The sequence below is a fragment of the Zingiber officinale genome, chromosome 1B, assembly GCF_018446385.1.
Source record: "Zingiber officinale cultivar Zhangliang chromosome 1B, Zo_v1.1, whole genome shotgun sequence".
Taxonomy (NCBI): Eukaryota; Viridiplantae; Streptophyta; class Magnoliopsida; order Zingiberales; family Zingiberaceae; genus Zingiber; species Zingiber officinale.
In genome coordinates this window covers 113068616-113092568 of record NC_055986.1, presented here as the reverse complement: position 1 = coordinate 113092568, position 23953 = coordinate 113068616, and the positions used below count along the sequence as shown (strand labels likewise).

Here is a 23953-nt window from a genome sequence, read left to right as displayed (position 1 = left end):
ATAAAATAGAGAGAACAATTAATGTAAGAAAACACAAGTATCATGGATACATGGTGGTGTCACAATTGTATTATTTTATCATATAGTAGCAATGTTTCTATCTCGAGGACCACTACAGGTCATATTATTTTATTTTTTATATAAAACATTGCCATCATACTTTGCAAGTGACTATGCATTTGGGTATAATGATAATAAACTATTTCAACTCATGCTTATAAAATGAGGTATTCTTAATTACACTCGAAACTACAATTTTTAACCCTGTGATAGCTATCAAGTGGGGTCGTATTGTTCTCCAACACCAAAACAGAAAAGCTTACAATTTGGGGAAAAAATTACAATCCTGATGTTTGTGATCATAATTTGTTAAAAATAAAAATAAAAAAATCTAAAAACAAAACAAAAATTAATAAGAGAATTTTCATAAAATAATGTTATATATTTACAATTTTGTATATGAAGTTTTAGATATTTTTTTTCTAAAAAACATTTTTTAAATATTTTGTTTTAAGTATTGGGGCCAGGCCCAACATGCGAATGGTGGTGCTCAGTTGCCCAGCACGAGGGCATACTTAGCCCAATGCAAATCGTGTTACCAAGGCCGAATTCAACACACATTTAAATGACCGATTCAAATTTTATTCACTGGTTCAGAGTTTATTAAACTAAATTCAAACAAAAAAAAAATCAATTGCCAAAAAAATATGGAGGATTCATGTGTTATATACATATATATATTATAATTTTTATATATTGCGATTGTAAATTCAATATATTTTATATACTTATATATTATAATTTTGTATTCTAAAAACTATATATAAAATCATATATATATAGTTAGTCTTAGTTAGGTACATACCTTTTTATTATAGTTTGGAAAATTCAAAAGTATAATGCATAACAATATTAAATCTCATCATTTGGTACATTAATATTATAATTTGTAAATGTAATCAAATGAACATTTAATGTTTGCATTTGCTAGCATGCAGAGAAATGTTTGAACTGATAAATGGCGTAAAACTTCTAAAAGGAATGATAACTTGATACTCTTGTGCATTTGGAGCTCCTATCAATCCATTTCCTCTATTACATGGAAGAAAATAAAAACTTATTTACCATCAATTTATGTTGACTTAAAGTAAAGGAGAAAAGACGGAGAAAAAAATCTTGTTGAAATTTGAGGAGAAATGATACTTATATTGTTAAATAAATACAATTAAATAATACAAATCCTCCAACTTGGAGTAGAAATCGAGAAGTGGATTCCAGATCAAGAGTAACAATCACACCAGATGACAGCTTTTTAACTACATTCAGATAAAAACGGACTACCTCGGGCAAAAAAAGAAAACCTGAAGGATTTATGTATGAGATTGCGAGAAGCGGAGAAGGCTCAGAAGAATCCATTGGTACATTTCGATCATAGAAGATTTTGGATTATCCCTTCAGGAAATCCCTTAACCATCATCCACATCATAGCCTTTGCTTCTTCACACATCGATTCAAACTAATAGATCAGATTTAGACAAGAACAAAAGTAAAGAGATGCAGAGGACTCACAATCAAACTTATTTATCATCAACTTATGTTGACTTAAAGTAAAGTAGAAAAGACGGAGAGAAAAAATCTTGTTGAAATTTGAGGAGAAATGATATTTATATTGTTCAATAAACACAATCAAATAATACAAATCCTCCAATTTGGAGTTGAAATCGAGAAGTGGATTCCAGATCAAGAGTAACAATCACACCAGATCACAGTTTATTCAACTAAATTCAGATAAAAACGGACCAACTCGGCAAAAAAGGAAAACCTGAAGGATTTATGCATGAGATTGCGAGAAGCAGAGAAGGCTCAGAAGAACCCATTGGTACATTTCGATCATAGAGGGATTTTGGATTATCCCTTCAGGAAATCCCTTAACAATCATCCGCATTATCGCCTTTGCTTCTTCACACATCGATTAAAACTAACAGATCGGATTTAGATAAGAACAAAAGTAAAGAGATGCAGAGGACTCACGGATCGATGGCAGCAGCACTCACCCGCCGGCGATGACGGAAAACCAGGAAGACGAGGGTTGACTCAGCAGTGAAGCTGTATTTATATGGCAAAGTTAGGGTTTAGCTCTCATAAATTATTGTGTATATTTGCAACAAGATCCTTGTTGGGTCGTTATTTGATAAACTATAATTTTCTTGAAAATAGCCACTCCCGACGATAAATGATTTTTCAAATTGTGGTTTTTATTTTTGATTAATAAAATATATTTATTTTAAAATTTAAAAATAAATTCAAATTACTTATAAATTGATTTATTAATGGTAATCGGTAAAGTGGAAATATGGGGAAAACCCCTTGGTAATATGGGTTTTCTCAGTTCAGTCCACGTCCGGTTTAACGCTCAATGCAAATCTCGAACCGACGCCCAGTTTCGCGAGGGTTTCGGTCCGGGCTGAAGTCCCCAACCAAAACCCTCCTTCCTCGTTCTGCTACTGCTACCGACCAGAACGCTCACTGCTCTCCTGCAGGCACTCCTTTTCTAACTCCACTAACCCTCAGGATCAGCGGAATCGATGAGCAGTTGGCGGGCGCTTCTTCTTCGGGTGGGCGATAAGTGCCCAGAGTACGGAGGCTCAGTCGACTACAAAGACCACATAGTAGGGTTCTTCTCCTCCTGATTGACCAACTTTCCAGATCTCTGTTTTTTTTCTTTGTATTTTAGTTATTTTGGTTATTTCACTAAATAGTATTTCAGAACGTTGGTATTCTGGCTCCGCCCTGCTCCGGCTTGATACCGTATTAGGGCAAATTCTATGCCGTGTTTTTCAGTGAGTAGTTTAGCGTAAACACGTCCAAACAGTAGGAGGTTCAGGACTTTGCGAGTTGTTGTCTTTTTTTTTTTTAGTACAACGGGTGGTTTTCCGTTCGATTTATTGTGAAGAAAACAAAATATGGGATTTTTGTTGAACGATAAAGTTCTTCCTCTAAGTATATGTCTGCAGTCTCGTCGCAATAAATTCATCATTTCCTGTGATTGCTGCAACTCATTATTTGTGCTACAAGAATTTTGTTTGTGACCGATGGCCTATACCATTGGAATCATGTTACTCAGTGCTTTCAGAAGAAATGTGAGCTTTTCTATTAGATTATGGCTAATTCTTCTGATGCTGTGACTACTTAATTTATATTTGCATGTAATTTACTTTGGCTTTTCACAAGGTTAGTTGTTAATTTTCATCATTGTTAGGTGCATATCTTTTTCTTAGAGGATATTCTTCTTTTGGTTACAGGAAACATGTCACAGTACGCTCTCGCGAGAATTTGATCACTCTAAAGATGAAATACTCGAGGTAATGTTTTCTTTCTTGGACGTTCTCGATTGCCCTTTCATGGCACAAAAGGGTGGGACATGATGTATCAGTAAAATTTTCTATTTGTTTTATGTTTAAGCATAGCAACCTAAAGAAGTTTTTACCAAACATTCTGGACATCCAGGGTACCCTTTTTTTACAAGAAAATAAAAACCATTTTTTTTGGAAATTATCAGTGTTTGAACTTTGAACTTAGATTTTGTGTTGAAATGGAATTATATTTAAAATCACTTTGTAATTTAACCATATAATTAATAAGATGTCTATTGTGGTTCACACAAGTGATACAATAATGCCATATTTTAATAAAATTTAATTGGACCAGTATTCATTATTATCTCTTCTAAGGAATTAAATGTATCTCATAGTTGATAAAAACAAGTTTTAAAAGGTGTTTTTAGTAGGTAAGTAGCTCACACACTAGACAAGCCATATGCAACATGCAGGGGCATATGTTGTTGATATACAATTTTAATAATACATGATTATTAAAAATGGCGTACAGTATTTAATCAATATCAATTTGTAATTCAACATGGGAAAACTATATGTCAATCATATATTGTCAAACACAAAATATAACACTGCAGAATAAGTCATATTTCTTTAGTAACATCCATCTAATTAATACCGGAAGTGTTAATAACTTGCAAAACAATTGTTTAAGTGCCACTTACAAGTTACATGCTATCACATCAAGAATTTAGTTTTGCATTTCACAATTACAATGATTTGAGAGAATACAATGGAAGGATGAAAAATAAGTATTTGAAAATGCAAATAGGAACATAGAGAAAATCAATTTAATTTTTAGTTTATGATTGTTGATGTTCTTCAGACTAGGAAAGTACCATTCCATCTATCTTGTCCACAATAATGATGAAATGATAGTACTTTCTAATCTAAAGAGGCTATATGAATTCTTGTTGATTAAATTATTGGGCCATAAAAAGACTTTAGTAGCATTCTATTTTCTAGATTGATTTGTGGGCCTTCATTAATTAATATTTCATATTCTTCCAAAATTATGAACTGAAAAGTGTAGAATCTTGAACAAACATTTTGATTTACAACTACTAGATTCTTAACTATTGAAAGACAATTTTACTTTATTATTAGAAATATTGATGTTGTATTTGTTTACTCTAATGCTCAAAAATAGTTGGGATTAGCAAGATGTGTCTTAACATGCATGTAGCATAGCAAACAAGTTGTAGTACTACTCTTTTCCTATTGTAGTGATTCTGTTAATTTTCATGAACTAAGATTTGCTAGTGTTGTTCTGAAGCTGTGTAGTGTTGCTAACATGGATATCATGGATTCTTTTGCAGCTTCTTCTTCAGTGTGCTGAACAGTTGCCACATAAAATTCCATTTTATTCAGTATTGGTATGCCGAATTAGTTGCTATAATATTCCATTATATAATATACTGTTATTTCAAGATAACCTTTCATTCAACATTCTATATGAGTGTCATTCAACACCTTTTTACAGAATTCTTATATACAATTCTATTGTTTTTTTACTCCTTTTTTGTTTCTACTTATTATGAATCCGCATGCATGGTTGAGATGGTTTGCCCTAATTTTAACTTGTGGCAAATTATATTTAGTTACTCATAGACAATGGCATACCTAGGATTTGCAAGTTAAGAGGGGTATTTTTTTGGTGTGTGTGTGGCGGTGGGGGGCGAGGCTCTTTACACATGCTCATAACATTGTTTGATTTCGCCTCAACTGGACCTCTACAAGGATGAATGCCACCACAAATAATTTTGCCAGCAATTGTTTCTGCACCGCATTAACATGCTGTGCCATTTGTGACTTTTATGTCTTGTTATCTTTCCATCACATTAATGATGTTGCACAGTCATGCATCTTTTGCCAAAAATGGTTTTGACAATTCGTCTCTTATTTTTCAGAAAAGACATTGGAAAAATCAATTTTTTGATTCAGCTAATCTTGTCATCGGCTCACATAGGCGTTCTGAACCAAGAACCTGATTGTATGTTCATTTGTTTACTTATCCATTCAGGTTGGCCTCATAAATTTAGAGAATGAAGATTTTGGAAAGGATGTCGTAGATGCTATCCACTCTAAACTACAAGTAATATTCTAATTCTTGATATCTATCCATGTTGTACTTTCAAATTGAATATGCGAAGAGTTTTCTATTTGATCTTTTCTTGATCTGTCAAATTGTTTATTGTTACATCTGTTTGCAAGTAATGATTAGCTTTTCATTGTCATGTGACTATTTCTTTGGTTGCCCAATGAGCAATAAAATCATTTTCCAGGGTTTTTAGTTTGTTATAATTATTGTCCAGCTAAAACAATGTTTTTCTGGTATTGAACTTTATCTGACACTTGCATCTGCTAAAATTGTCAGGATGCTTTGTTGTCAGAAAATTGTGACAAAATCCGCATATCCTTGAGGTTTTTGACAGCACTGGTATGTAGTTAATTTGTTTCATAGACTGGTCTTTATTTTTTATTTGCCTTTTCTTTTCTCTTTTAATGAACATAGTTCTAATAGGTTATACAGTTTCTACATATTTTATTTCTAATTTCTACCGATAATCTATTAATTGAATATACGCCTCAAGCATAATATTAATAGAAAGAAAATATATACGACTTTTAGAAATAAGTGATGGAAGTTAAAGGATGAAAAACAAAATATATTTAAGGAGAAGGTAGAAGTATAAGTATTAGATAAAATATATGGTGACTTTAATACAATATAGGATGAGATGATATCAAAGTTAAAAATAGTAGCTAAGAGTGTACTCGGTGAGTCAAAGGGACATACACCACTAAATGAGGAATCTTGTTGGTGAAATGAGAAAGTACAAGAGAAAGTGAAGGAAAAACGAGTAGCTTTTAAGAAATTATATATTTGTAAAAATGAGGAAAATTTAAAAAAATATACAAAAACCAAGAAAGAGGCAAAGAAAGTAGTGAATAAAACAACAAAAAAAAGAAATTTGAATGATTATATAAAAAATTAGATATAAAAGGAGGGGAAAGAGACATATTTATAGAATAGCTAAAATGAGAGAAAGGAAGACAAGAGATTTTATCCAAATAAAATGTATTAAAGATGAATGCAATAGGTTACTAGTAAATGATGGAAAAATAAAAGAGCCGTGGAGGTGACATTTTTATCAAATTTTAATGAAGGTTTAGGGAACTTAATTTAGGTAATTTATGTAGGTCAAATGAGTATAGAAATTTAAATTTTTATCATAGATTCAAACTTCAGAAGTAGAACAAACTTTAAATGGGATGCGCAATGGAGGTATGGAAGGGCCTAGAGAAATAAGGTATTGAATGACTTATAAAATTATTTAACATGATATTAAAAACAAAAAAAATATCTGATCAATGGAGGGTAAGTACTTTAGTTCCCTTATATAAGAATAAGGGAGACGTACAAAATTGTATAAACTATAGGGGTATTAAACTATTGAGTCATACCATGAAATTTTGAGAAAAAGTAATAGAAAAAATTAAGAAAGGATACCATAGTGACCGAAAATCAATTTGGGTTAATATCTAGAAAATCGACAATAGAAGCTATAGACATAAGGGCAACCCCGTGCATGAAGCTCCTGGCTAGGGGTGAGCATTCAGTTAATTCGGTCCATAAATTAACCGAATTAATCAAAAACCGATTTAGTGTTGGCTAACCGAATCAAATCAAAGTTTTACTAAAACTGAATTAACCGAATTAGTTATTTCAGTTAGCACCGAATTAACTAAATTTGTTTAAAATAACAATAAAAAGAATTTATACAAAATTAATATCAAATTAACCGAATGCTCACCCCTTGTCATGCGGGGTTCCGGGGAAGGATCCATTGTACACAGCCTTATCCTGCTTTTTGCAAGAGGCTGTTTCCAGAATTCGAAGCTATAGACAACTAATTGAAAAATATCAGGAGCAAAAACAAGATCTACATATGGTATTCATACTTAGAAAAAGCTTATAATAGAGTCCAGAAATTATATGAAGAATTATAGAAAAAAGAGGTATTAGCGTAACATATATTGAACTAATTAAAGATATGTATGAGGACGTAACGATCAAAGAAAAGACTTCAGGTGGAATAATTGAAGCATTTCCAATAAAGGTAGGGTTACATCAAGGATCAACTCTAAGTCCCAATCTTTTTACACTAATTATAGACGAACTCACTACACACATTCAAGACACAATACCATTATGCATATTGTTTGAAGATGATATTGTTTTGGTAGATGAAACACGTGAATGGGTAAATGCTAAATTAGAATCTCAGCGGGAAACACTAGAAGATAAAGGTTTTAGGCTTAGTAAAATAAAAATAGAATATATGAAATTTAAATTTAGCAATATTAGACGTAATGAGATAATTGTTAAGATGGGAGATGATGAGTTGCCTGGAACCAAAAGCTTTAAATATTTAGGATTATTTTTGCAAAATGATAGAAGGATTGCGAGAGATGTCTTACATAGAATATAAACAGGATGGTTGAAATGGAGAAGAGCGTTGGATGTTTTATGTGACCGTAAAGTACCTCTAAAATTTAAAAGAAAGTTTTACAAAATCATAATATGTTATATTATATGAAGCTGAATGTTATACTATGACTCGAGCACATGAGTAGAAGATGAAAGTTGCAGAGATGAGGATATTAAGGTGGATGTGTGCACATACGAGGATGAACAGAATAAGAAATGAGAGCATTAGAGAGAAAGTCGGAGTTGCATCTATTGAGGATAAACTCAGACACATTTAAGATGGTACAGGCACGTGCTTAATCGACCAATAAATGTTCCAGTTAGGCGATATGAAACTATGACAAACACACATCAAACGAAGATGAGGAAAATAAAAAAAGGCTTGGTTAGCAACAATAAACTAAGATAAAATTTATTGTTAGACCCTACCTAGTGGGATAAGGATGATGATATAATAGGAGATAGAGCTCAATGGCGTAAAAGGATCCATATAGCCGACCCTACCTAGTGGAATAAGGCTTGGTTGTTGTTGTGGTGTCTTTTGTTAGACAAATGTACCAAATTAAGATAGCAATAATTTAATATTTTGCGGATATGTTCCCGTTAAATTGTACTTATAGTTTCTTTCAAAATGATTCTTTTGTGTCTGATTGGTTTCATCTTCTATTGGCCATGTGAAAGTCTGTTTGTTTCAGCGATGTTGATGAGGATCAAGTGAGTGTTTTGTGATGTTGGTGCAGATTGTACGAGTGTTTCACCCATTGCGAAGTGTTTGCATGAGGATTTTGGGTGTTGCGGTGTTTGTGTGAGAGTTCCATGCATGGTGATATGTTCACCAAATAGTTTACTATCTCCTTGTTAGTCGTTCATGTTCCGCTGTCAACTGTGTGCTCTTCAACAAAGAACTTGCTTCCTTCGTGTTGCTAGATTTGAACAAGGCTTCAAACTCCTGTCTTTTAGTATTCTTCTTTTTTCTTCCATTGTTATTGCTTCTTTCTCATTGTCTTCTTCTTCCTATTTTGCTGCTTCTGCTTGCCCTTGTTCTTTGGCCCTTTCTTTTTTGTTCATTCGGCATGATGTGTTAGCATGGTGCCGAAACACTTATATCTGATCCTTCTTCTGCAGTCCCTTTTCTACTTACTCTACAATCACTTTACCTCATCATCTTACTTCACTTTTGTAAGATTACAAATGATATACAGTTCATCACTGAGAAGTCGTGAGAGTGAGAGCAACAGGGATTTATTTTGACTGGGATTCAGGGTTGTGAATATTTGTGTTGGATGTAGTACATGATATTATATTGACTAGTTCCTTCCATTTTACAGGATTGGCATTTTTAAGATTACTGCATGAGAAAGTTCCTTCGATCCCAAATAACAATTAGAATATGCATGAAATGAGCTCCCAGATGCAACTTTGGTGATTACCACTAGAAGAAGTGATTACTAAGTTTTTGCATTGATTTGCAATATTCTTTACCAGTTATAAAAACAGTAAAGCATTTTTTTTTAAAAAAAAAAACAAATATCATTTTTTATAAAATTCTATTTACTTGTGATTTTGTGTGTATGTGTGTGTGTGTTGAGAAGGATAATATTAGTATGTCTTTTGTGAACAATTACATCAGTATATTGTCCTGTAGCTAGATCCTTGACATCATTCAATAAATGCCTCAAGTGGAACTAATGTGTATAGGTATACTCATATAACTAGAACCGATCACTCTAGTTACTCTTTGATTATATTGAATTACCTAATTGTTTATTGAGGTGCAGTTTTTTTTCTTCCTGTTGTTATACTGTGTAAAGAATGAAACTACTGAGATTCTTGTATCTAGCACTTCAGCTAATTTTAATTTATTTTCCTAACTCAAATTTTGTATTTATGCAATATCAATTGTACTTTAGGATCTGCCTGGTTCTATCAGGTCTTGAATCTTATATTTCTTTTTGTGTGTGCGCGTGTGTGTAGATGTGTAGCAAGCTTGTCCTCCCTAGTTCTGTTATTGAAGTCTTTGAGACACTTCTATCCTCTGCTCTGTTAACTATAGATGAGGAGGCTGGTAATCTGTCTTGGCAGCCATGTGCCGACTTCTATGTCACCTGCATTTTGTCCAGTCTTCCATGGGGAGGCACAGAATTGATAGAGGTATTACATTTTTATTCACTGGAAGTATCTCACCTGGTATTGCTCATCGATTCTCATTTTTCTTTACTCATCCAGTGTTGATGTGTTTAACATTTTTTATGCTCTTCAATTTTTCTTTATTGTTATGAAAAATAGTTTTTTTATGGAAAGTTCATGTATCCATCATTCATATATGGACTCGAGCAACTTTTTCCATATCATGTTGATCACTACATTGTGCTTTATGATTTGTCAATTTTTATTAAAGCTAATTTGTACTGACTATTCTTCACGTTGCAAAACTATCATATGGTTCAGAGTCATAGCAAATGTAATCCACTCGAGTTATCAAAAGAGTGATAAATCTCCTCTGGTGGACCTTTCTATAGGATTCGAACTCAGATGAAGTTCTGATCATATGTAAGAGAAAAAAGAACGAATTGATCTTGTAGAATTTCCAAAAAATTCTTTTCTTCCGGAAGTAGATGATTATTCATTTGCTTCTCATGTTCTGTAAATAGCTAGGACATTGAGGAAGATCTAAAAAGGCATTTCGGGAGTTGATCTGATTCTATCTCCGTTCGTTCCATTTGAAGAAAGAAAGGATCCCAAAGAATCAATCTCTCTTTTAGTTGTTGAATCTCTGTTTGATCGATCAATGTGAGATATTATGAATCCTCATTTCTAATAGAATCAAAATGATCTATGGATTGATCAGAAGATCCTTTCAATTGGCTAGAATCCCCTACTTGAATGAAAATATATCTAAATCTTGTGGAATCATATTGCATATTTGACAATACATTTCATACCTTACTTAAAAAACGATCCTTGTTAATCAACCTCACATTGTCTAACCAAATCAAATTCTCTCTCGATACGTTCCTAAAAAAATCCAATTCGTGCTTATTCTTCCCCCAATTAACGAAGTGATCTTGGCGGAATTGCACATATGAAATTTTGAGCATAATTTTGCAAAAAAATATGGCACTTGTTTCTCTAGAAGAGATGGGAAACATGTTCAATATCATTTGATTGAATACTTATCTCAGCTCCTTGTTGTTTGAAGAAACCCTCCCCCTCAATTGGTCTTTTTTCGCGCAAGCAGACATGAGATAAGAAATCAAATCTTTCCCTAAGATTTCGAACGGTTGTCCTGCATTCAAGTTGATTATGTTTCACTTCTTCCTTGAAGAAAGACAATCAAATAATTCTCAATCATGATCCTTGCAGATCGGATCATAGATCTCAATTCCTGCTACAGTTTCATTAGATATCTTACAACTAGAATTCCTTTTTTTTTTTTCGATCCGCTTCCCCCACCTCCACCACAGTGAACTTTGGTTAGTTTTAGGCATTATACACTTTTGATTTACCGAGAGAACATAACTATTTTCTTACGGATCCATGAAATAACTCTCAGAAAGCTTTTTCCCTTTTGGAAGATATAGGAGCTCCAACTGATCCGAATATGTATGGGTCCTTCCCTAAAATATTTTTGAAATTAGATGCTAGTCATGCAATTTGGGATTATCCTCTTTATGGTTTGGTATTAATTTTTTATCATTCAACGCTTGCAAAACCATACTGTATAGACCTACATTTAATATCTCATCCTCACAAATACAAATTTTCTATTCAATATTGTATAATTCTATGATTTCAAAGACCTGTTATATCCAACAAATACTACACCAATTTAGAGCCTTTATTGAGTGGTTAATCATTTCATCATTTTCTATCCCGTATAAGTCTTTGGGTTAAATTTTAGTAATTTAATGTTGATCCATCATAGAACGGATATGGTCATATGGATACCTTTATAGTATTGGGTTCTGACAACTTCAACTTCATGAAAATGCTTAATTTGAGCATGAGTGTTTGCTCCAATAGTTCTTGAGGGTCAAATCCCAACGGGTGCAAAATACATCGTTAGGTGCCTGATCTCCCCGTGCAAAGGGTCGTTGTGCTAGGGCAAAATGTCCCTACCTGTTTGTATTTTGCCGTGGGGCCAGCGATACTGGCCGCTTGGCGTGAGCGATATCAACTTTTTTTGCTCCAGTTAATTTGAGTCTCCTATGTATGTTGTTTGAGATTTTAGTCTTCAGAAGGTCATCTCTAGTATGACTTTAGGCGGGTTTTTTTAATCAAATGATATATGTATAAAAACCTAATGTCTTATTTAGTCATTGTTGAAATTCAAACTAGGCAATTTTTAGGGATTTATTTTCTAGATGGATTGTAATTAGCTCATACTTATCACATTCCTAATTTTATGGGATTTATCTTTGTGTATAAGGAGGATACCCTATCAATGAAGAAATAAAATTTCTATCAAACTACATGGTATCAAAGCAAAAACCCTTGTTGCAGAAACCCTAGTGGCTCGTTCTTCCTCCATCCGCAAGACAATTCCAACGATTGCTGGTTCTTCCAGCAGCAACAACATCAACTTCCATTCCGGTCATTGACAATAAACAGAGCAGTCAACTTCTAGGCAAATCAGATCCTTTGTCCCAAGATTTCCATGTCCCCGTGTCTCCTCGCCAATCGGACAGGCATGACATTCTCGTGATGTCCCCTCCATCCTTGAGATGTGATCTAGCCCGTCCGATCGGCGAGGGGACACGGGAATCTTGGGACAAACAATCTGATCTCACTTCCCGGTGTGACAAATCATTACCGACTCTGATTGTTCAATGCAAGACATGGCAGGATTTTCCTTCGGTTTCGCGTCATGCCTTCTTCTCTAGAAGGCAGTCTCCTTTCCATCACTACTCACAAATTTAATTGCCACAATTATCTTCAATGGTCCGAATCTATGATGATGTTTGTGAGTGGAAGGGTCAAAGATGACTATCTAACTGTATTCCAAAACCAAATCCTGACTCTCTAGAGCATCGCATTTGGAGAGCTGAGAATAACTTGGTGATGTGGCTGATCAACTCGATGGAGGAGATTGGTGAAATTTTTTTGCTTGTACCTTTGTCAGCGATGTTTGGGAGGCTGTCCGGAAAACCTACTTAAGCTGTGACAACACTATAGAGTTTTTTTCATGTGGAGGCACTTTGCAAAGTCTCCAACAAGGGGAGTCTATAGTGACAGCTTACTACAGCTCACTTAATCAGTATTGGTAACAACTAGACATGTTCAAAACTCACAAAGGATAGAAATTGCTATCGGAAGATTGTGGAGACAAAGCATGTCTTCAAGTTCTTAAGTGGGCTCGATAAGTCGCTTGACGAAGTGTGGGGCAGAATTCTCGGCAACAAGCCGCTACCTAGCCTTAGGGAAGCATTTATAGAAGTGCGCCGAGAGGAGAGTCGCAAATGAATAATGATGGGATGGTCCTACATCTTGGAGGTCCCGAATCTATGCGAGGACTCCTCTACTAATTCTAGTGCATTAGTAGCTCTACTAATTCTAGTACATTAGTAGCTCGAAGTTAGTCCACAAACCGCAACGCCGGTGAGCCTTGAAATGCATGTGACGATGGACCATGGAGGAGCAGGCCTTGGTGTGATCACTGTTAAAAGCGAGGCCATCTCAAAGAACAATGCTGGCAATTCCATGGAAAGTCTGTCGATTGGAAGCCTCCTTGCCAAGAGGCAAAGGCACATCATGCGTCTGTTGAAAATTTAAAATCTGTGAGCTCTCCTTTATCCAAAGAGCAGCTAGATATGCTCCAAAAGTTATTTCAACAGAATAATCTATTTAAGAGTTCAGATTCCAACTCATCAACTAGCAATCCTATTTCAATGCACACAAACAAGTTCTCTTAGATCATCGATTTAGGAGCATTTGAACATATGACAGGTGACAGAATGTTATTCTCAACATTTATATTATGTGACAAAGATCTAATGGTGCGTATAGCAAATGGTACCAGTACTAAAGTGGTCGGAACGGGGCAGTCAAAATTTCCAGCAATATCAATCTCAATTCCATGCTTTATGTGTCTGGACTTGCTTGTAATCTTGTGTCAGTTGGTAGGCTCAACCGAGACCTTAACTGTGAAACTAAGTTCTTTGGTGATTGTTGTGTTTTTTTGGACTTGAGCATCGGGAAGATGATTGGCTGTGCTAAACTTCACGCAAGACTTTACCTTCTTAGCTTTTCCTACATAGCCACTTTATTGAGCTCAATTGTTAGCCAATCTATAGTTTTAGGTCCAGTAGTCTATCCAATAATGAAAGTGAAATTATGATGTGATACTATCGATTAGGATATCCATATTTCATCTATTTGAAACATCTTTTCTCTTCATTATTTATCAACAAAAAGTCCTGATTTCTTTTAGTGTGATGTATGTCAGTATGCTAACATACCAGACACACTTATGCACCCCGTTAATATCAACCAACACAACATTTCTCTCTCATTCATGGGGACATTTGGAGACCATTCAAAAATCCAAGTCTTACTGGCTCTAGATGATTCTTATTTTTTGTTGATGATCACACAAGGTTGTGTTGGACTTTTCTTATGAAAGAAAAATCTAAGACCACACAAATCTTTCAGAATTTTCATGCTATGATCAAAACCCAGTTCGAGGTTGACATTCAGATTCTCAAAACAAATAATGCCAAAGACTTCTTTAATTCTAGCCTTAGCTCCTATCTCTAATCCAATGGCATAGTCCAACAAAGTTCATATGTAATACACCCCAACAAAATGGTATAGGTGAACGAAAAAATTAGCATATACTTGAGGTAGCCCGCTCCTTACTCTTCCAAGCTCACGCTCCAACCAAATTTTAGGGAGAAGCAGTTCTAATAGCTACTTATCTTATTAATCGTCTCCCTTCCAAAGTTCTTAAGTTTAGCACTCTATTTTAGGTTTCACAAAACCTATATCTTGCATTTAGACTTATCTCCAACATCTCTTTCAAACTCTTTGGATGTATTGCATTTGTCCACAAACACTCTCAATATCGGGAAAGTTTGATTTACGTGCACTTAAGTGCATTTTCTTGGGATATTCAACGAACAAAAAGGATTGTAAGTGCTTCTCTCCAATCACCTAGAAAATTTATCACTCTATGAATGTTACCTTCTTTGAACACATTTCATACTACTCCAATACTACAATTCAGGGGAGAACAAAATTAAATTGTATTGGGATCGGGATTAGGAGTCCCTTCTTGAACCGAATCCTTCCTCAATCTTACCATCATCATCACTCAACCCTCCATCAACTCCTTCCTCTCCATTATCCGTATCAACTTCTTTCTCTCCATCATCATCACAATCACATATGCCACCTATCTCGAAACCTCAAAAGAATATGCCACCTTCCCATGATATAGTGAAAGTCTATGTGAGGAGAAAACATCTTGTGTCTTTGCATGAAACTTAGCCGTATCATGAGTCAACTCAAGGCTAAGTTAAACTTGAAAAGTAGCGGGATCTAATAGAACCAGTTCCACATATCCCACATTGGACCAGCATATTACACACATAAAAGGTACTTGATCTTGTACTCTTCATTCGATGCACAATTATATGTCTTTCTTACATGTATCTCTAGGGTACCAAGCATTTGTGACATCACTTGATAAGATCAGTATTCCTAGTTCTGTGTATGAAGCTTTAAAAGTTCCTGAATGACGCAAGACAATCTTAGAGGAATACACAGGGACTTGGACACCATCTGAGCTACCTCAAGGAAAAAGAACTGTGGGATGTAAGTGGATTTTTTCAATCAAGCAATACCCAGATGGAAGCATAAATAGATACAAGGCTCGATCAATGACAAAAGGTTACACCCAGTCCTATGGGATTGGCTATCAAGAGACTTTTACACCGGTTGCAAAACTAAATATCATCCGGGTATTACTGTCTATTACTGCTAACTTAGATTGGCCATTGGTTTAGCTAAATGTGAAGACCACATTTCTAAATGGAGATTTTGTGGAAGAAGTTTACATGGATGTCCTTGCAGGATCTGAGACAAATAGTATAGAAGGAAAAGTTTGCAAACTAAGGAGAGCCAGAGCTTGATTTGACAAATTTGCTAAAGTCCTTAAAAGAGATGGCTACTTCCAGTCTCACACACTATTTGTGAAACATTTTCTACATGGAAAAATCTCAGTACTAACTCTATATGTTGATGCTATTGTCTTCACATGAAATCATAAACCAAAAATCAAAAGGCTCAAGTCACTCCTATCTAAGGAGTTTGAAATCAAGGATCTAGGACAACTCAAATACTTTTAGGAAATGGAGGGCGCTAGAGGTCATAGAGGAATCTTTGTCTCTCGAAGAAAGTATGTTATTCATCTACTACAAGAAACTAGGTGGTTGAGTGGACGAAGTCAGTTGATACACCGATGGATCCTAATACCAAGTAAAGGTCTTAGACCGATGAAATGGAAGCTGATAAAGGTGATATCAATGATTGGTAGGCAAACTTATCTACCTAACTCACACTTGTCTAGATATAAGTTTTGTTGTCAGCTAGGTTAGACAATTTCTGGGAAATCCTTCCATTGATCACATGTATGCTGGAATTCGAATATTGAGATGTCTAAAAGGGATCCAAGAAAATGACTTATGTTTAGAAAGAAAGACAAACAAACCTTAGAGGTTTACACTGATGCTGACGGGCCAAGTTCACCTAGTAACCGAAGATCTACTTCTCAATATTGTACGTTTCTTTGGGGAAATCTGGTCCCTTAGCGTAGTAAAAAGCAAACAGTTGTAGCTCGAAGTAGTGCCGAGGCTGAATTTCGAGCTCTGACATTGGGCATTTGTGAGCGAATCTAGTTACAACGGATTCTAATGGAACTCATGCTAAAAACAAGAGGTCCAATTCAAATTATGTGTGACAATTAGTCAGCTATTGCCATTGCCAAGAATCCAGTTCAGCATGACTGTTCCAAACATGTGGAAATTGACAAACATTTCATTAGTGAGAAGATTGAAAATGAAGACATCATCCTCCGCCATATGCCTTCAAAACACCAGGCACATTTTGACAAAGGTATTATTCAAACCCAACATCTCCGAGCTGAGCTCAATTATGGGTTTGGAGAGCATTTATAGCCTAGGTTGAGGGGAGTGTTGAAATTCAAACTAGGCAACTTGTTATTTTATCCCTATTTAATAGGGATTTATTTCCTAGATGTATTGTAATTAGCTCATACTTATCGCATCCCTAATTTTAAGGGATTTATTTTTGTATATAAGGAGGATATCCTATCAATGAAGAAATAGAATTTCTGTCAAACTACAGTCATGCATTCTGAATATCGGTGTCGATGCTAAAATAATGTATTGAAACTTGGAGATCTACACTGCGATCATAGGTATAATCAGAAGCACGTTGGAGATTTTTAACAATAATGATCTCAGCATGAAAGCGTGTGCTTGGCAGGAAGGAAGGGTGGGTTGGAGATCTTATCCGGCGAATAATGATAGACCTAGGATTCACTAATTATAGATTTATGCCTGACAAGAGTAGGAAGTTGTACCACATTTTTTTGCTTCAACAACTTGCCAAAGAATTTCAGTGGTTTGTTTTGAGTGCCAATGATTTTTCAATGCATCACTTGAGTGTCTAACCATCTGTTTCCCATTTGTGAGGGATCCCTTCATGCACAGCGGTGACACAGAGCTCTAGTCAAAATAGGAAAATGTTTCACTATGTACACTTAGGGATCATCATGGACTTAATATGACTTGTGCCTTACCAATTGATGGTCCTACACGTTTTAGCATTTGATGATGTTGATGTCATCAAAGTTTACACATGCCTTGAGATGATGTTTCTGCGACACCAAACACCAGGTTTTTTATCTGCCAAGGTCTTCATTGAAATGATAATTGCACTTCAAATCACTCTGCTCCTGAGATTGTCTCCATTTCTTCTTGTTATTGAAATTTGTTGCCTTAAATTTATCCAATGCTAAGGCGCTGAGGGCATCACACTTCAACACACGACACAATTTAATTTCGTGGCATATACAATTATACACAATGTCATTTTCAGATAATTGTAAAGGAAAAAATTGTCTGGAAAATCAACAGTAATGAGTGTTTTCTCCTGAGTGTGTGGCAATCCAATTGAGTACTCAGGTAAAATGGAAGTTGGACTTTACATGTGGCAGGCATCTTTCCCTGTCCAAAAACATTTATCATTGCATAATTCAGTTTATTTTTTTCTCCTTTTTCAATAGGGAACTAAGTACATTAACAACATTATCTCCATTAATTTAGTCATTTGTAGGTATATTTATTCTCTTTCTGCTATAGTAAAGTGTAACCATCACATTGGATTGCAGCAAGTGCCAGAGGAGTTTGATAGAGTCATTGTTCAGATACAATCTTATTTATTGGTCAGGAAGCGCTCGTATGATAATAGTTTCACTGCATTTGAGACTGATGGAGACAAATCTGTCACTGAAAAGGTAATCTTATTTGGCCTTCAAAGTCGTTCTGCACTAACCATTGCCAACTTATAGTGTTCATGTGTTTCACAGTTTATCTCTTGTAATAGATTATGGTGCTAATGTTATACCATGTCAGGGTGCTTTGATTCTTAATTCTTCATAGAATCCTAGATTGGTTATATTTATGCAGATAGGCTATATCTGAAGAGTGTGGTGAATGTTGTGTATGTAGGTAGTATTGTAGTTTTTATTAGTCATTTTGCAAACTTTTCTGTTTCATTGTTTTGTAATGTATTGAACACTTCTAACCTCTCATTACTTTAAGAAAACTGTAATTGTGCATTGTATTTTATTTTCAGGATTTTCTAGAAGATTTATGGGATCGTATACAAGCTCTTTCCTCTAATGGATGGAAGGTTGATAGTGGTTGGTGCTTTATTCAAATCTAGTTTTTACTCAATGCCATCATGATGGTTGATAGTGCTCAATTTTGTAATTGTGTTGTATAGAACAAAATGATGATTCTTCTTATTGTGCAATAATAATAGTTGCACATACACTGCCAACTATAGCATTCCTATTTTATTTTCTTAATTACATTATCATGAAGAGAAACCTTTTGATTTTTGATCTTTAAGCCTATGTATCCTAAAATGCACCTTTATGCAATGCTAGTTAGATGCTTGTTGCTAATAATCTTTTATAACTAACCTCCTTTGTTGAAAAATAATGGACTTGATACCATGCAATTTAACATTCAGTTAAACATTCTTGAAAGTAGTCAGTGAGCCTCAACATGGCTGTAGAACTACATGTGGAAAAAAATTTATCTTCTGAACCTTATTGCTAAGAAAGCGAAGGACAGGATTACTGGTTTCTCTTATATTCCAAACAAACTATGCTGCTCATCAATACTACCTTGTTTTTAAAATTCAACTGCGCTTAACGTTTAACTAATGCAAGTTATACCTGTTCTATTAAAAGGGAATGTTTGATGTTTAATAGATTATCAATGTGTGGCTTCTCAGTACCCATCATCTTCATCTTCTATTCTTGTTAATTTTAGTTGTGTCCAGTAGGTACATTCCTATCCATTTGTTGGTAAAATGAGATGTTTCTCTCTACCTGCTGGTCATCATGAATTATTGTTAACTTACTCTTCAGTCTAGTGGTATTTTTATGTTTAGATGTTAAATATAAGTACACTTTTCTTTTGGCTATTCATCTGAATCAAGTTATAACAGATTATTGAGCTATTGTTGGCATTTGGTATGTTATATTGCTCAATTTTATTTGCAGTTCCAAGGCCTCATCTATCCTTTGAAGAGCAATTGGTCACTGGAAAATCTTACAGTCTTCCTCATATCAGCTGTCCAAAGCAATCTGCAACTTCACAGTCTACAATATCCAGAGAAAAAGATAATTATGAAGTCAAGCTGAAGTATCCTCAAAGGCTCCGTCGACTTCACATATTCCCTTCAAGCAAAACTGAGGTAGATACACATTCAATGTTTATGACTAAGAGTCTACTTCCATGCACACTTATTAAGGGAGCTGATACAAGTAATCAGTTTGATTTTTGGCTTCTTTGAATTTCCAATTCTACTGATGTGGAAATGAGATTGTCTGATATTTTGTGATGTAGGATCTTTGAATCAGCTACTTTCAGCTAGTTCATTTATTCTGTCAGCGTGATAATTTGGATTGAAAATTTTCCAATAGGATAGTTCTGTTGTTTGTTAGGCTTACTGAATGGTCATATCTTATCCAGACTACAGGATTTCACTTCTTTATTTCCTGAAATCCACTTGAACCAAAATCAATTATTCATGAGAACTGAAACTATACACCAGCATTTTAGTGGTTGATTATTCCCCTGTTCATCTTATGTTGTGTATTATTTTTTGAGCAGTAATTCTTAGTCACTTATGTGTGATTTATATCCATCATATATGTTATCTTCTTCTCTGAGTTGAATCATTATGGTAGGAATTGAAATCTCGGTCAATTTGTTAAAATTCTTGTGGACATTCATGTTATAATTTTTTTCTTTTACACTTTTTGATGGATATGGAATTGAAAGAAGGAAGAGAATTGCAAGTTTGAAAAATCAAATGTCAGTTCTGATTGGATGAAGATGGTTTGCTACAATTTGAATGGATGGATACATGCATATTGCATTAAGGCTGAAGCAGTAGCGCATGTCAAACATATTGGGAGAATTTGTTGTCTTATAGGGCTAATGCCTAAATGTTATCCAGTAAATGCCAGTCTAATGATGAATTCATCTATTGGAAATGTTTGATTAAGCTGATTAAGCACCAAGGTTTTTCTAAACAATTGATGACCGAGAGCCATATGAAAGGGATTGACTGGGTTTAATAACAGGATGGATATATCAATATTGATTCTTTATATCTATTATTCCTTGACTCAAAAATAGCAGATCAAAAATTGAGTTACAAGTATTTTCTGGAGATAATCATCCAATTTGTCTGACTGAATCAGAATTATTAACACTTTCCTGTAATTAAAAGCCTTCTAAAGGTTTCTATTGAGAATCTTAGGTATCTGAATTAGGAAAGTTAGTAAGGGCATGGTGGTGAGAAATTGGAAATAATATGTTGAGTTAGACAGTAGAAAGTGTGATCCCATTAGTTGAGAAGGATCATGAATCAATTTTGTATTTAAAGTAAAAAGCCTGTATTAATTCAAATTGCCTAGGATCCTTTTTATTCCTTCAAGGAAGCTTAGACCAGTTCTGTGTTGTTTGGTTTGTCTAAAATCTTCATTCAGATGCTAGAGTTGCATCTTCTTTCATTGTTTTACAGCATAATATCTTCCTATAGTCATGTTGTAGATCTTTGCTTGATCTGTTCCTCGAAGAAGCAATTCTAATGTTCTCTCTCTGTGACAGCATATACAGCCTATTGACCGGTTCATTGTGGAAGAGTATTTGTTAGATGTGCTGCTTTTCTTCAACGGATGGTGGGTTATATCACTCCCATGTTGTCTTAACATAGCTTCTCTTGAGTTTTAAATAATTGTGAGATGGTTCAGCTGAAGGATTCTCAGAATCAAAATGATGTCTCAGTAAAGGCAACTAACATTGGTAAATAATGAAAAAACAAAAAAAATTATCAAGTCGTATTAAATGTGCCTCAGAAAATAATTCTTCTCTTATGACAAGTTTTTTGTTATTGAGACTATAATTATTTGCATGCTACTCAGTATATTCATTGCATAACTGAAACTTGGTTCAAATGACCATGAAAACATTATTATACATAATATCCTAGCCTTTTATACTTCAGTTTTTTGATCTTTCTAAATGAGACCATTGCGGACAGATTGTCAGCTGTCTTATTTCTGTTCCTGACATCATTAACATCTGATCTTTGATTGTGCTATTTGTTCTTTTCGAGACATGCTCTTATTTTCATTGTTAACAAACCTTCTGCGTAGTTTTACTATATCAGAGGCATTTTTCTCATTGGTTGTCCTTGGTATATCATCATTGAGGTCAAACTATATTTGTCTTATATATATATGTTGATGGCTAATGAGTAGTATCTCTCCCTTGAGCCTTCGCTAATTTAAATAGATTAAATATGATTTTTATTAATAATGGTCGATATTGTGACAGAATTATAATTTCATCTTTAATTAACTACTAAAATAATATTCCATCACTAATTAATTCTGTCGCTAATTGTGGATTTTCTCGTAGTGCCAAAAAAAAACAAAATGATTGATTTTTTTTTAATAATGATAGAGATTTTTTAAAATAATTTTCCCATTAGTTTTCTTAACCATATTTTTTACAAGTATAGAATGACCTAATTCATGTTAGATATACAAAATGCATTTTAGTTAGAAATGAGAATAATATCATAAGTGGCTATATTAGTTTTAAAGCACCCGTAACGTACCTAGCACTCAAAGCACCATGGACATGAAATTAATTGGCTTCTTAGCTTTCTCACCCACTTCAATCATTTAATATGTGAGGCGACCCCAAGACTTTGGTGTTATGATAAGACATCCTAAAAAAAAAAAAAAAAAATCCTAGTTAATTTTATTGATTATTTTTGGGATAATCGATTCGATCCCATAAAAGTTTTCCACCGGTCACCAGGGTAAATCGAGAAGCGACCCCACCAGGATAAATCGAGAGGTGTCTGTGGTGACCAACATCCTTTGATTATGCAGGGAGACATTGCGGATGTCCCCTTCACAAGACACCATGAAACAATATATAAAAGAACTTTATATTGAGCCAGAAAGCATACGACTTAGAAACGAAGTATGCTCGAAAGCAGAAGTTTTAAATCACGATAAATTGATTGTGCCTTATACCCGATAGCACTCCAAGCATATGGTGACATCTAGTGTGATTCGATTTTTTTCAAAAAGTAGCATGACAAGTGGAAAGGACACTGAATTTCTGAATTGATCGTCACACGCTTTCCGATATATATATATATATATATATATATATATATATATAGATTCCTGTTGGAGCTTTAGGATGAAATGACCTATTTAGTTTGTTAAGGAATGAAAAAGCTAAGGAAATCTTTTGAGGTTTTATCTTGGCGTCGATGGAATAAGGAGGGTGAGTTTACTTAGTCAAAAATAGGATAAGAAGTATTAAACGATGACTCTTTCATGGTCCACACTCAACATTTTACTTTCCAACAAAACTAAATGTGTTAGGCGGATGATAAATTGATTCGTCATCTATTTCTAACTAAAATTTATGTTCATCATAAATTAGACAGAGACTCTCTACCTCCTCTCGACCATTAAAATTTTCTTCATCCAGGCTCCTTCCGATCAGGACCCTCCTTCCGATCACGACCCTTTGTCACCTACCGACGACCCCAACTTTGGTCATAAGCTTATCTAATTGAGAAATTAGGTCCATCAATCTAGATTTTGTTTTGTGCTATTAATATTCTACGTAAGTTCCCATTCAATCCATTTGAATGTTATTTCAGTGCTCAATTATTACCCTTCCTTTTCAGGTAACACGAAAAAAGTGATTGATTTTTTAAAAAATAATGATAGATTTTTTTTAATAATTTTCCATTATTTTTCTTAACCATTTTTTTCGACATGTACAAAATGGCCCACTTCATATTATATAGACAAAATGCATTTTAATTTGAAATGAGAATAATATCATAAGGGGTTATGCTTATTCTAAACCACCCGGAATGAACCTAACACTCAAAGCACCATGAACACGAAGCTAATTGCGTTTTTTTGCTTTCTTACCCACTTCAGTCATCTAAAATGTACAGAGAGACAGACAAAATGCATTTGTATTTTTTATATAATTATTTAGGTTTTATTAAGGCTCACTGTATTAGTCATGTTACAAGCATGATTCCTTTAACTATAATCCCTTATGATATTACTCTCTTTTATAATTAAAATGAATTAGATCATTTTATACTTGTAAAAAAATATGGTTAAGAATATTTAAAAAATCTCTACAATTATTAAGAAAGTTTTCCAATCATTTTGTTTTCC

At 34.3% G+C, this 23953-nt stretch overlaps 1 protein-coding gene across 1 annotated transcript; it reads left to right on the top strand.

Moving 5' to 3' along the window:
- Positions 1 to 2430: 2430 nt before the first annotated feature.
- On the top strand, positions 2431 to 21480 carry LOC121972931 (nuclear cap-binding protein subunit 1-like). The gene is made up of 10 exons (XM_042524544.1): positions 2431 to 2669; positions 3303 to 3362; positions 4715 to 4771; positions 5419 to 5490; positions 5773 to 5835; positions 9865 to 10041; positions 18305 to 18430; positions 18772 to 18838; positions 19712 to 19905; positions 21330 to 21480. Exons 1-10 carry the CDS (start codon positions 2586 to 2588, stop codon positions 21450 to 21452), a joined length of 1023 nt encoding a protein of 340 aa, XP_042380478.1. The 5' UTR covers positions 2431 to 2585; the 3' UTR covers positions 21453 to 21480.
- Positions 21481 to 23953: the final 2473 nt, after the last annotated feature.

Bases quoted from the DNA above. Each gene is read 5' to 3' on its own strand.
- LOC121972931 (XM_042524544.1), top strand. From the start codon at position 2,586: ATGAGCAGTTGGCGGGCGCTTCTTCTTCGGGTGGGCGATAAGTGCCCA. The intron at 4,772-5,418 runs GTATGCCGAATT...TTATCCATTCAG, and splicing joins TTCCATTTTATTCAGTATTG to GTTGGCCTCATAAATTTAGA. The intron at 18,839-19,711 runs GTTGGTGCTTTA...TTTTATTTGCAG, and splicing joins TGGATGGAAGGTTGATAGTG to TTCCAAGGCCTCATCTATCC.